This window comes from Quercus suber, unplaced genomic scaffold (assembly GCF_002906115.3).
Source record: "Quercus suber isolate HL8 unplaced genomic scaffold, Cork oak 2.0 scaffold_97, whole genome shotgun sequence".
Lineage (NCBI taxonomy): Eukaryota > Viridiplantae > Streptophyta > Magnoliopsida > Fagales > Fagaceae > Quercus > Quercus suber.
In genome coordinates, this window is record NW_027069562.1 from 64,206 (window position 1) to 77,785 (window position 13,580).

The 13,580-nt window shown below is 36.1% G+C and overlaps 1 protein-coding gene across 1 annotated transcript; it reads left to right on the plus strand.

Moving 5' to 3' along the window:
* The first annotated feature begins 382 nt into the window (after positions 1-382).
* Positions 383-2,226, plus strand: LOC136061342 (G-type lectin S-receptor-like serine/threonine-protein kinase RKS1). Its single transcript, XM_065774703.1, has 5 exons — positions 383-575; positions 716-953; positions 1,201-1,351; positions 1,431-1,658; positions 1,999-2,226. The coding sequence occupies exons 1-5, from the start codon at positions 383-385 to the stop codon at positions 2,224-2,226; spliced, it is 1,038 nt and encodes a 345-aa protein (XP_065630775.1).
* The last annotated feature ends 11,354 nt before the right edge of the window (positions 2,227-13,580 follow it).

A 13,580-nucleotide genomic window follows, 5' to 3' on the forward strand; every position in this document is an offset into this window, starting at 1 on the left:
TTTGCTTCACAAAAAATGAGAAAGCGGGTGTGAATAGCCTAAAAAAAATTCAAATGTTGACATTAGAATTTCCATATTTTCTTATTCTTCTATTTAAATAAAGAATAACATATGTTTCTAGTTGAAATAAAACAAAAAATTTATTTTCATGTTAATGCTTATTTTTATGATGTTTTTGTTCAAGTGTCCCAAAAAATCCTTAATCTCATTTCATGTGTGTCAATGTATTAGAAATTCCATCTGGAATGTGTAAGGGGCATTCATATTTCAAAGAGCAGGACTTCATTATGTGAAATTGGGCTTTCCCAAGTAATTCACCAAGTTGGCCTTCTCTGACATAATAAAATTTTAATTTTAATTTCAAGGTTTGCTACAAAATGGAATGGAAATAGCAGTCAAAAGATTATCAAAATACTCAGGACAAGGAATAGAGCAGTTCAAATATGAAGTTGCACTAATTGCTAAACTGCAACATAGGAACCTAGTAAGAATTTTAGGTTGTTGCATTCAAGGAGTAGAGAAGATGTTAATTTATGAGTACTTGCCAAACAAAAGTTTGGACTCTTTCATTTTTGGTACATCTTCTTTTCACATAAACTTTGGCATCATTAGGACAAAATGGTCCTCTAAATTACAAAAGTATCAATTTTTAGTATTGATATTATATAAATAGTCCCAAATGCAATCTAATCCAAATTCTCTTTTCTTGTTTTAGATGAAACCAAAAGGTCATGGTTAGACTGGGTAAAGCGATTTGAGATTATTTGTGGAATTGCTCGAGGGATCTTGTATCTTCATCAAGAATCAAGATTAAGAATTATACATAGAGATTTAAAGGCTAGCAATGTTCTACTTGACTCCGCATTGAATCCAAAAATTTCCGATTTTGGTATGGCTAAAATCTTTAGAGGGGACCAAATTGAAGAAAATACAAATTGTGTCGTTGGAACATAGTAAGTGTGCCCAAAAAAATATATTTACAGTTTCCAATGAATTACTAGACAATCATTATTATATCTAGGATGCTATATACTATAGGTCTTTTAAAGCAAAATACTAAGAATATCTCAGTAATACTTTTACATCTTGTGCTACTTCAAATGTTATATGTTATGTTAGTGCACAAAGGGCCATCTTTGATCTTTTTATTGAATAATAGCAAGGATTAATATTTTTCCTTTTTTTATTGTTTTATGGCAGTGGTTATATGTCACCAGAGTATGCAATGCAAGGACTATTTTCAATAAAGTCTGATGTATTTAGTTTTGGGGTGTTGCTACTAGAGATCATTACTGCAAAAAAGAACAATACTTATTATCATGATGATTTGTCATCTAATTTGATTGGGCATGTAAGTAGATGTGCAGACAATGGCTTACAATACTAGCATTGTTTTATTTAGCCTAATATGATGAATATATTTTTGGTAGGTTTGGGACTTGTGGAAAGAAGGCAAAGTCATGGAAATAGTTGATCCATTACTAGCTGAGACATACCCTACTAATGAAGTTTCGAGGTGCGTTCAAATTGGACTTTTGTGTGTGCAAGAACATGCAATTGATCGGCCAACTATGACAGTAGTTGTTTTCATGTTGAGTAATGACACAACTCTTCTGTCTCCAAAACAACCTCCATTTACTTTGAAGATGCTTGCAAACGTAAAGACATATCAACTAGTGAAGGAGATAATTCTATAAATGAAATGACAATTACTGAAATTGATGGGCGCTAATACCCCCACACTGTTTGGAGCTGTGTACTAATATGTCATTACAGCGTAAGATTGACATCCATTGAATATACTTTATAGTCTACACTATTAATTTCTTGTTGAAACTTAAAATGTCTGATGTAAAGTTATTGTATTATTTTCTTGTTGAAACATAATATATGTATAACGCAAAATTATTACAAGTATAATATAACACACAATGGTAGTTTCTAGAACTTATAATGAAATCACTACCATCTCCTTTAGCTACTTAATTTTCTATTAAGTGCTTTTTGACAATTAACTCACCAAAAGTTAATCCGAGACCACCCTCTCCAGGTCCACGGGTAACAGCCATCCCTTTCCAGAACAGATGGCGTCCTCCTCCACAAGGCTTGGTGAAGATTAACTGTGATGGCGCTACTTGCAAAGATCAGAACAAATCAGGTATTGGCGTGGTGATCCGAGATGAGAATGGTATGGTTTGGGCTTCAATGGCTGAACAGGTTCCTTAGCTATACACGGCTTTGGAGATTGAAACCATGGCAGCCTCAAAAGCTTTGTCCTTTGCAACACAGGTGGGATTTCACAGCGGCATCTTGGAATCTGATTCGTTGGTGTTAACTACGGCGTTGATCAAGAACAGCCCCTACCTTTCCACGGATGGTCTGCTAATGGAGGATATTAGATTTAATGCTAATTTTTTTAATCAATTACTTTACTCTCATGTAAAGAGATAAGGTAATAAGGTTGCGCATAAGTTGGCTAGACATGCTCTTTGTATTTCAGATTTTTTGGTGTGGATGGAGGATGTTCCACCACCCATACATTCTGTTGTTCAAGATGACATTGTTGGTTTTTCTTAATAAAGCTTGATGTGTTTCCCTCTCAAAAAAAAAAAAAAAAACATGGTTACGGCAATTTTGCCTACGTCCACGAAGTTGCAGAGATTTTACTATTATCAGGGAAATATACAAAGTACGACAATATTGTTTTTTTAGTCCTCAAAAACTACAACCACAATCCTAATCACCAAAACAACGTTTCCAAACATCCTGCGCACAGGATTCACAATGGGCTACAAACCACGCAACATTATATTGGGTCGGGTGGGTTGTCAGAAAATTTGCTTCATGGACTACCTTAAAAAAATCTCCTATTAAAACCACGCAACATTATTTTGGGTCGGGTCGATCCGTCAAATCGGATCAAACACAACTAGGCTCCACAAAGCTAACATTGTTAACAACAATCAATGGGGATTTAAGTTAGAACCGGATCATATTCTTATGTGCAATTTTTTAATATAAAATATGTTGCTATATAACAAAAATATGTCATGTCATTTTCTATTAGATACAAAGGAAGAAAAGTATGAGAAGTTGACCGCGAGCCCAAAAGTACTCAATTTTGAAACTTTAAGATTAATTAATAGCGCTCAAATCATATGAAAGTTTAAGGGATTTAAAGAGGCCAGTAGGTAAGTTTCAAGAACCAACCATGCGTTTGAATTTTGTTTGTTTTAATCTTTCCTTTATTTAATCTTATATATATATATATATATATAATTTTTTGACAAATACTAAGGAGTCTCCAATGGTAAGTCGGTTTTATGGAGGCATGCCACCTCAAAAAATGGTGTTGTTTGGTGGATAATGCTGATTTCTTTTTACTAGAGTAAACCCATTGGACTTAGTGGATCATTCAGTCATATTAGCTAAGTAACATTGTTCTCTCTTATTGTTCTCTTTTTCTGATAGATGAGTTCAAGTTATACTTGGTATAATTTCATAAGAGTTATATCATATTTATTTTTTACACCGTAGATTCTAAAAAAAAAAATCTAATAGTTTAAAGTAAATAAAACTCATGTTGTTAGTCTAAAATTAATGCTTACTTTTATTTCGTATTCTCAGCCTCAATAAACGTGTCTATCCTTTTCCACAACCAAAAAAAAAAAAATTCCTATTTCTTCATAACTCAACATGCTTCCCATTTCTACTTTACTCACCCTTTTTTTTCCTAACTCAAATCTGTATCACTTTCTTCGCCCTTTTTTTCACAAGTTAATATAAATATCTGTGTTATTAAAATAAAAAATATAAATATTGGTGAGTTTCTAATATCTATTTCATTTAGGATACAATTTAAAGAAAGGCCAGTACATAATCCATCTTTTTCTATTAACTCAAACTGGACTTATAGCCTTTCCAAGCAAATTTTATTTATTTATTTATCTTGTGTCTTCAATGATGCAAATTGAAGTCAAACTTTTGAGGGAAGCCTGGCCTAATCCTGAGACCTGAAAATGTAGCCCACAACTTCATTCGAGCTAGGTTTGGGGCCTTTGGGCAACAATGTTAGGCGTTGCTCAATAATTCCACCGACTGGCAACCATACATTTTACTAAAGGGCTATCCTAAAATTTAAATATGGGGTTAAATATGATGTTACATAAAATTTCAATATAGTCATTCTCATCCCATCTATAAGTTGAATAAAGTTTCATTCATCTTGTAGATGACTAAATTTCTAGTTTGAAATAAATCAAACAAGTAAAATAGTTTCACAAATGTGAATTTGTATTGATGAATATGTGGTACAATTCTCTGAAATTACAAAAGAGTCACCCTCTGATTCGATCTCCTTAAAAGACTTGTTGATTGGAATTGTAATAATGTAATTTTGATTCGAACACAAAATATTCTTCAATTTAGCTGAAGGATTGATCGAAGACCCTTGAAACGGAATCATAATGAATCTCTAGCTATGAGCTTGTTAGAAATTCTTTGTTCTTCGTGTTCTTCGTATATTCTTTGTGTTCTTGGTGCATTCTTCTTCTTCGAAGGTTTGTGATGGAAATTCTTCGGTGCTTTAGAGGCTTGAATCCGTAGAACTTAGTTGATTTTTGGTTTGTTGAGGTTTCTGGAGGCTTTTGAGCTTGATTCCGGCAAACTTTAGGATCTAGGCATATTGTTTGGATGATTCTGCTTCGAATGTTCTTCGATTTTGAGGTTGAAGTTCTTGAAGACTTTGAGGCTTGATTCCTACAAATCTTCTGTACCTTTGAGTGCTTCCGAATCTTCTCTGATGCTGCTTATGCTATAGATCAATGTTATTGATTCCGTTCCGGAACGGACGGAATTTCTCATACCGGACTGCAAACACCTTCTGTTCCACCTCGGATGAAATTCCGACCAATTCCAGTCTGTTTCGGGCATTCCGGTCTGTTTTGGGTAATTTCAGCTGGTATGAATTTTGGCTTCCTTTTCCCTTTCTGAACCTACCTATTTTGTCTTCTTGCTAGGTCTAAACTCAAAGCCACACTGTTTCTCCTTCAGTTGGGTCTAAACTCTAAACTCAAAGCCACTGTCTCTCCTTTAGCTTTATCCTNACGAAGTTGCAGAGATTTTACTATTATCAGGGAAATATACAAAGTACGACAATATTGTTTTTTTAGTCTCTCAAAAACTACAACCACAAATCCTAATCACCAAAACAACGTTTTCAACATCCTGCGCACAGGATTCACAATGGGCTACAAACCACGCAACATTATATTGGGTCGGGTCGGGTTGTCAGAAAATCTTTGCTTCATGGACTAAGCCTTAAAAAATCTCCTATTAAAAACCACGCAACATTATTTTGGGTCGGGTCGGATCGTCAATCGGATCAAACACAACTAGGCTCCACAAAGCCTAACATTGTTAACAACAATCAATGGGGATTTAAGTTAGAACCGGATCATATTCTTATGTGCAATTTTTTAATATAAAATATGTTGCTATATAAACAAAAATATGTCATGTCATTTTCTATTAGATACAAAGGAAGAAAAGTATGAGAAGTTGACCGCGAGCCCAAAAGTACTCAATTTTGAAACTTTAAGATTAATTAATAGCGCTCAAATCATATGAAGTTTAAGGGATTTAAAGAGGCCAGTAGGTAAGTTTCAAGAACCAACCATGCGTTTGAATTTTGTTTGTTTTAATCTTTCCTTTATTTAATCTTATATATATATATATATATATAATTTTTTGACAAATACTAAGGAGTCTCCAATGGTAAGTCGGTTTTATGGAGGCATGCCACCTCAAAAAATGGTGTTGTTTGGTGGATAATGCTGATTTCTTTTTACTAGAGTAAACCCATTGGACTTAGTGGATCATTCAGTCATATTAGCTAAGTAACATTGTTCTCTCTTATTGTTCTCTTTTTCTGATAGATGAGTTCAAGTTATACTTGGTATAATTTCATAAGAGTTATATCATATTTATTTTTTACACCGTAGATTCTAAAAAAAAAAATCTAATAGTTTAAAGTAAATAAAACTCATGTTGTTAGTCTAAAATTAATGCTTACTTTTATTTCGTATTCTCAGCCTCAATAAACGTGTCTATCCTTTTCCACAACCAAAAAAAAAAAAATTCCTATTTCTTCATAACTCAACATGCTTCCCATTTCTACTTTACTCACCCTTTTTTTTCCTAACTCAAATCTGTATCACTTTCTTCGCCCTTTTTTTCACAAGTTAATATAAATATCTGTGTTATTAAAATAAAAAATATAAATATTGGTGAGTTTCTAATATCTATTTCATTTAGGATACAATTTAAAGAAAGGCCAGTACATAATCCATCTTTTTCTATTAACTCAAACTGGACTTATAGCCTTTCCAAGCAAATTTTATTTATTTATTTATCTTGTGTCTTCAATGATGCAAATTGAAGTCAAACTTTTGAGGGAAGCCTGGCCTAATCCTGAGACCTGAAAATGTAGCCCACAACTTCATTCGAGCTAGGTTTGGGGCCTTTGGGCAACAATGTTAGGCGTTGCTCAATAATTCCACCGACTGGCAACCATACATTTTACTAAAGGGCTATCCTAAAATTTAAATATGGGGTTAAATATGATGTTACATAAAATTTCAATATAGTCATTCTCATCCCATCTATAAGTTGAATAAAGTTTCATTCATCTTGTAGATGACTAAATTTCTAGTTTGAAATAAATCAAACAAGTAAAATAGTTTCACAAATGTGAATTTGTATTGATGAATATGTGGTACAATTCTCTGAAATTACAAAAGAGTCACCCTCTGATTCGATCTCCTTAAAAGACTTGTTGATTGGAATTGTAATAATGTAATTTTGATTCGAACACAAAATATTCTTCAATTTAGCTGAAGGATTGATCGAAGACCCTTGAAACGGAATCATAATGAATCTCTAGCTATGAGCTTGTTAGAAATTCTTTGTTCTTCGTGTTCTTCGTATATTCTTTGTGTTCTTGGTGCATTCTTCTTCTTCGAAGGTTTGTGATGGAAATTCTTCGGTGCTTTAGAGGCTTGAATCCGTAGAACTTAGTTGATTTTTGGTTTGTTGAGGTTTCTGGAGGCTTTTGAGCTTGATTCCGGCAAACTTTAGGATCTAGGCATATTGTTTGGATGATTCTGCTTCGAATGTTCTTCGATTTTGAGGTTGAAGTTCTTGAAGACTTTGAGGCTTGATTCCTACAAATCTTCTGTACCTTTGAGTGCTTCCGAATCTTCTCTGATGCTGCTTATGCTATAGATCAATGTTATTGATTCCGTTCCGGAACGGACGGAATTTCTCATACCGGACTGCAAACACCTTCTGTTCCACCTCGGATGAAATTCCGACCAATTCCAGTCTGTTTCGGGCATTCCGGTCTGTTTTGGGTAATTTCAGCTGGTATGAATTTTGGCTTCCTTTTCCCTTTCTGAACCTACCTATTTTGTCTTCTTGCTAGGTCTAAACTCAAAGCCACACTGTTTCTCCTTCAGTTGGGTCTAAACTCTAAACTCAAAGCCACTGTCTCTCCTTTAGCTTTATCCTTGTCTTTGAAAGTTTCTAGAAAAGAGATTAGCTCAAGCATTTTTTGACGAGAATTCTGCACAAGTAAAGGCACTCTTTGGAGTTAACTATAACGGGAGAGGAGAGGGAGATAGAGACCAGTAGCAGATTACCATCAGGAAGAATAGAGAAGTCTAGACTGTTTAGAGAAGTTCGACAGTCCTAAAAGCTAAAAAGAAGAGAAAAAGGAAGATAAGGGAATATTGGGATTCGGTAGAGATAGGACTTAAGAGAAAAAGGAGGATAAGGAAATACGTAAGAAAGAGAAGATAGAGAAATACATAAGAGAATTGGCAGGTGAGGCCGGTTTTAGAGTGGAATGACTAAAGAGAGAATATAATATATATATATATATATATGGTGATGAGGGGAGGGGTAATACTCTGTAAAGTCTGATAGACCTTGTTATGAATAATGATTTGTTTCTTTCTAAATAATAATAATAATAATGATTTATTATAAATCTTTTTGTGTAATGACTAAATAATTTGTATTATTTGATATTTATTTATTTGAATCGATAATTTTATGTTGTATAAGAATATATATATATATATATTTAATTTTTTTAGGAATTCTGAAACACCTTGAAACAGTACGCCGAAATAGGCCAGTACCGAAATATTCCGTTCCACTGGACAATCCGAAACGGGTTTTGAAACGGTATCCATAACACTGCTCTAGATGGCTTGGTGTCCTTAAATGCCTTAGGAAGGCTTCTATTTATAGGAGTTTGGGGGTGGGTGACCAACACGTGGCAGAGTTTGATTGGTGACACATGTTACAGCATGACTGGTTCGCTTATGTCATTGCTTACATGTGCTGCATTGCATATGTCATCACTTACACGCGTTGGATTGCATATGTCATCGCTTACACGTGCTAATGTGTGATTGATTTTTGCATGAAACTTGGTAAATTTCTGTTGGTTTCTGAGTAGTGATAGCAAAACCTAGCAACAATACATGGAGCTTTGTAATTGGTTGTATTTTGTAGACTTGGTAGTATGATGTGTCAGCTTGTGATAGGTCGAGAATTTTCCCTCTCTACAAATGCCCCCTTGAGACTCATTCACTCACACAGTTTCAAAGTGTGGTGTGGGAATGAGTTTCGAAAACGGATTTTTACACTTGACTCTTCAAGTGAAGTAGTTGAAGGTGGTGGAGCTTTCAACAGGATGAGATAATTTTTGAGGAGTAGACCCACCCATAAGAAAGGCTTTGATGAGACCGAAAAAGGGGTTTGCGAGTATTTGAATGTACTCGCGTGACTGAGCCTTCTCAGCAGAGGTTAAGTTGAAGTAATTTCAAAAGAGTGTTCCATGGTACTTGGAGTGGGTTAGTAAGGCTGAAAGTTATTTGCAAAAAGTTGGATGTACTTTCAAGATTGAATCATTTCAACAGAGGTTAAGCTAAGGTAATTTTAGAAGAGTATTTTAGATTGCTGGCGGTGATCACAGGGTGTAGAAGATGGGGAAGATGTGAGGATGGTGGCTGGGTACAGCATGCAGAGTCATGGGGCTAGCCTCATGTTTTCAAGAAGTCCAGGCGAAGTAATTTTCGAAGAGTATACTTTGGATTATGGCGAGGACATGTGGGAAAGTGGTTGAATGTGCATATGTCATTGTTTCACTCAGGTTAAGTTGAGGTAATTTTAGAAGCCTATGGAGTTTGGGTATGCTAGTGGTGGTGTGAAGAAGATGGAAATGAAGCAAAGTGAATGGGTGAAACATACACCACCATGGCGCTGGCCCTGTACGTTGGGGACTCTCTAGTGTAGATGTTTCTGGGAAGTACACCTTGGGAGACGAGACTGACTGCATACTAAATGAGGTCTGGTGGCAAGTCATAGAATGTGCCTGCGTGATGGGACCATGCTGTCAGATGTTAAGTTGAAGTAATTTCAGAAGGGTATTTTCTAAAATTCTTCAAGCTGATTTTAAGTTGGAGTAATTCTAGAATGTGTGTTTTAAGGTACTAGCAACGATGACCTTTGGGTCCCATACTGGTGGGGACATGGAATAAGGCTTTGGTGACCATATACCAGCACTAAAGGCTGATTTCTGATGAGCTGGTGCTTTAAAGGTTGTTTCAAGTGTTGGATGGGAGACAATTTGTAGGATACCCTAACACTTTTTACCATCTTCACCTATTGCCACTTGTTGGAAAAGCATAGAAAATTGAAAGATGGAGCTAACTTGTGATTCTGGTCTTAGAAACCAGCCAAGTTGCTATTTGATCCGAACCACTACTTTTGCTGGAAGACCAAGCAATTGGAGAGAGACTATGGGAACCTGAGCTTAGGAATAGGTGTCTCTGCTGGACTTGGATTTCCTGGCCAACCAAGTCTGAGGAAGCATGGAACGACAATACCAGTCTTGTTATGAGTAATTTTATGGACAAATGTGGCCGTTAAAGGAAGAAACAAAATTTGTTTAGATCTCAAAACTACAATGATGTTATGAAGAGGGTTCCTACTAAACCATGAGAGAGTTGATTTCAAACTGATTATGAAGCAATATTGGTTGCTAAGTATTGAGAATGATGAGGCCATAGTGAGAAATCGCTGTGAGAATGAGGACTTGAAAATTTGAAAGAAGCAAATCTTCATTTCATGATTCAGTGTGTTTTTTTTTAATGAGTTTTCAATGAATCTGACCTTTCTATTTATGGCGCAGAGATGAAGAATGGTAGATGGGTAGTTGAGAATGGCAGATGAGAATTTTTTGTGAGAATGGTGGATAAGAACGGTAGGCACCGAATGAGAATGGTAGGTTGGAGACTGGTAGAGAACAAGAATGGTAGGTGGGATACTGGTAGGTACCGAACGGAAATGGTAGATGGTAGACTCAATGTAATTTCAAGTTTAAGACAAACTTGTGAGAGTTCATCTATTCTTTAAAAGGGAAGCCTTGATGAAGTCTGAAGGATAACCTAGAGTGGATCCAAACTAAATGGATGAATCTCAAATTCTGATATTGGGAGCTTAAGTTTTGGACGCTATCAGTACTTCAGAGATGCGAGTTAGATTGGTGATTTCTAAGTCGTGAAAAACTGAGCATGACAAGTCTGGCTTGAAAATCTTGACTTTGGGTCGACTTTAATACAAAAGTCAACTATCTTGGAATTGAGTCATTTGTGTAATTTCCGAGTCTCAAATGATGGAATGAACTCCAAAATTGGAATGTACGTGAAAAATTGAGCAAGACAAGTCATTTTTAAAAATTTTGACTTTTGGTCAAGATTTATGCAAAAGTCAACTTTATGGAAATTGGACATTTGCGCACTTTCCGAGTTTCAAATGAAGAAATAGATCCCAAAATTGGAATGTACTTGAAAAACTGATTAGGACAAGTTCGTTTTGAAACTTTTCTTTTTGGTCAAAGTCAAAGATCCAACTTGGTCTAAGCTTTTTCTTTCTTTTTTTTTCTTTTTAAAAATTTTTGCAAGCGGTTCAAACCAGGTCAGATTTTCAGTTCGGTCTGAGTTGGCCTAGACAAACGGGTCAAGTCAATGGAGGATGACATCATTGGTGACATCACAACTGTTTGGCGCATGTAAGCGCGTGCAAAAGCTGTTAGCACGTGTGAGCGCATGAATGGTGAGGTGGCGCGTGGGAGCGCGCGAAACTAGGGTTGTGACCGCTGGATTTTCTAGCGACGCATGGAATTGTTTTTGGTCCCGAAATTTTTGGGTGTTGTAGATCGAAGGCCGTAGAATCTCATGGTATGGTTTGTTTTCTAAAATTGTGGGCAGATTTGCACAAATTTGAAGGATTAGGTTGCGGGTCATTTGAAAGATCGTGGCTTCGCGTAGGGGCACGTGCAGTCTTTTTGATCTTGAAATTTTTGGGTTTTGTTTATCGTGGGCCGATGGATCTAGTGGTGGCAACGATTTTGTAAACAATTTCCCAGATTTATGCAGATTTGAATTAGAAACTTGTGGGACATTGGGAATTTGTGGCCGCACGTGGCTAGGCATCTAGGCCTGGAATTTTCAGGTTTGGTGAATCAAAGGCTGTAGAAGACTCCTATGGTGTCGGTTTCATGGATTTATGGTCTTCGGTGGCTCTGACAGTGTTTGACATTGGTTAATCAGTAAGTGTCTCTGCTTTCAAGGTCAACAGCACAAGTCACTTTGAACAATACGCAAGCTAGAACTTCATCCCAGGTCTAGTGCAGTAGTTTTTTAGATGACATGTGTACTTTTGCAGGCCTATAAGCACTTTTTCTAAGGTCTAGTGCAGTACTTCCTTTCTGACATTGTGATTCATTTATGGGCTCTTAGTGCAGTATTTTTTGACTTTGAGTGCATTAGAGTTGCAAAGTCTGACTTCAAACAATATTTGTTTGGTGCCTGCATTTAATGGCTTGTTAACTCTACTTTTTCTTTTTGTTTGTTATCTAAGAAGTTTTCAATATAAAGCCACCCGAGGCATGCACTAATCTGTACAAGCAATCTCCCGTAGGTAGCATGATAATAGAGAAATTATGCTTTTTTTTTTTTTTTTTTAATTTATGACAAGCTAGAGATTAAAATTGAAGTTCTCTCTCTTTATTGATTTTTTTTTTTTTTTTTGTTTAGACGTGCCATGAGATTTTCTTCTAACAAGTTCTTTGTTGCTGCTTGTTTTTGTTATGCAACATGTTTTCCTTGTTCTTTGGGCTTTAGCGTCAAGTTTTATATCAACATTCTTAGCCTGCCATCCATATTTATTTGGTAACTTTACATTCCATTGAACACAGCGTTCTTACAGTGATGTTTGTCTCAATTTATCAAATTATTACCCTGCAACAACAATCTCTTAGCAATATCTATCCTTGACGTTCTCATAGCGGCAATCATCTAGGCAACAATGTTATCACCAGTATTCCTGATACAATGATGCTATTGCTAGTACTTGACCTTGAAGTTGTACTGGCCCTTGTCTTGGCAATTATGCTGCACCAACACTTGTCTTTTCAACGCAACCATCTCAACAGTTTTTGCAATGTAGCCACATCAAGAGTCTTTATCATGAAGTAGTGCCAACATTTATCCTTGTACTGAAACCATGCCAACATTCATCCTTGCCATGCAGCCACGTCAACACTTCATTTGCATCGAAGACATGCCAACATCCATCTTTGCCCTAAAGAAATATTTGCACTTACATCTGTTATGAAGTCGCACCATCATTTACACTGAAGTCGTGCCAACATCCATCTTTTTTATGAAGCCATGACAACACTCCACATAGCACTTGCACTTTCATTGAAGTTGTACCAATATTGACCTTTATAATGAAGCTATAACAGCACCCATTTTTAGAGGCGACATGGCTCAAACATCGAGAGTGTATAGCACTGTAGCTAGACATCAAGATTTCAAAAATGCCAATAAGACATTGAAGATGCAAGGAGTCCCTATCAAGACTTTGAAGATGCAAGGAAATGCCAACAAAACCTTGCAGATGAGGGAAAAAATGATGCCAATACTTTGAAGATGTCAGAGTATGCTACCAAGACTTTAAAGATGTCAGAACATGCCACCAACAATTCGACATTGCACGAACATGCCCATAGAAGCAAGGTGATGCAACATCGACTTTAGATACATGATCTATTATCATTTTGGAGGAAGTTGACATTGCCCAGATTTCAGAAACATGATGTGAAATGACACCACTCAGAAGGAAGATGACGTGGTTCAAATTTTAGAGCTATGAAATGGCATGACCTAGAAGAGAGACAATGTAGCTTAGACTTGCAAGATACAAGAAAATGCCCCCAAGAGATAAGTGATGCAAAGCATACTTCAGATTTGTGGGAGAATGTCCATAGAAGATGGGCAATGCCATGCAGACTTCATTTAGTCTTCATCTTCGACCACAACGATCTTTGATCATCCTATTGAGCAGTTGACTGTCTTTAAGCAATGCCCTGCCAATCAAAGTGACCTTAAAAGCATATTGATGACTATTGGAAAACTCTTCAAGCTAGACTGGCAATCCTT

Excerpts from the sequence above, each read along its gene's own strand:
- LOC136061342 (XM_065774703.1), top strand. The coding sequence starts at position 383 with ATGGAAATAGCAGTCAAAAGATTATCAAAATACTCAGGACAAGGAATA. Across the intron at positions 1,352-1,430 it reads CATCTAATTTGATTGGGCAT|GTTTGGGACTTGTGGAAAGA; the intron begins GTAAGTAGATGT and ends TATTTTTGGTAG. Across the intron at positions 1,659-1,998 it reads CTTTGAAGATGCTTGCAAAC|TGCTTTTTGACAATTAACTC; the intron begins GTAAAGACATAT and ends TTTTCTATTAAG.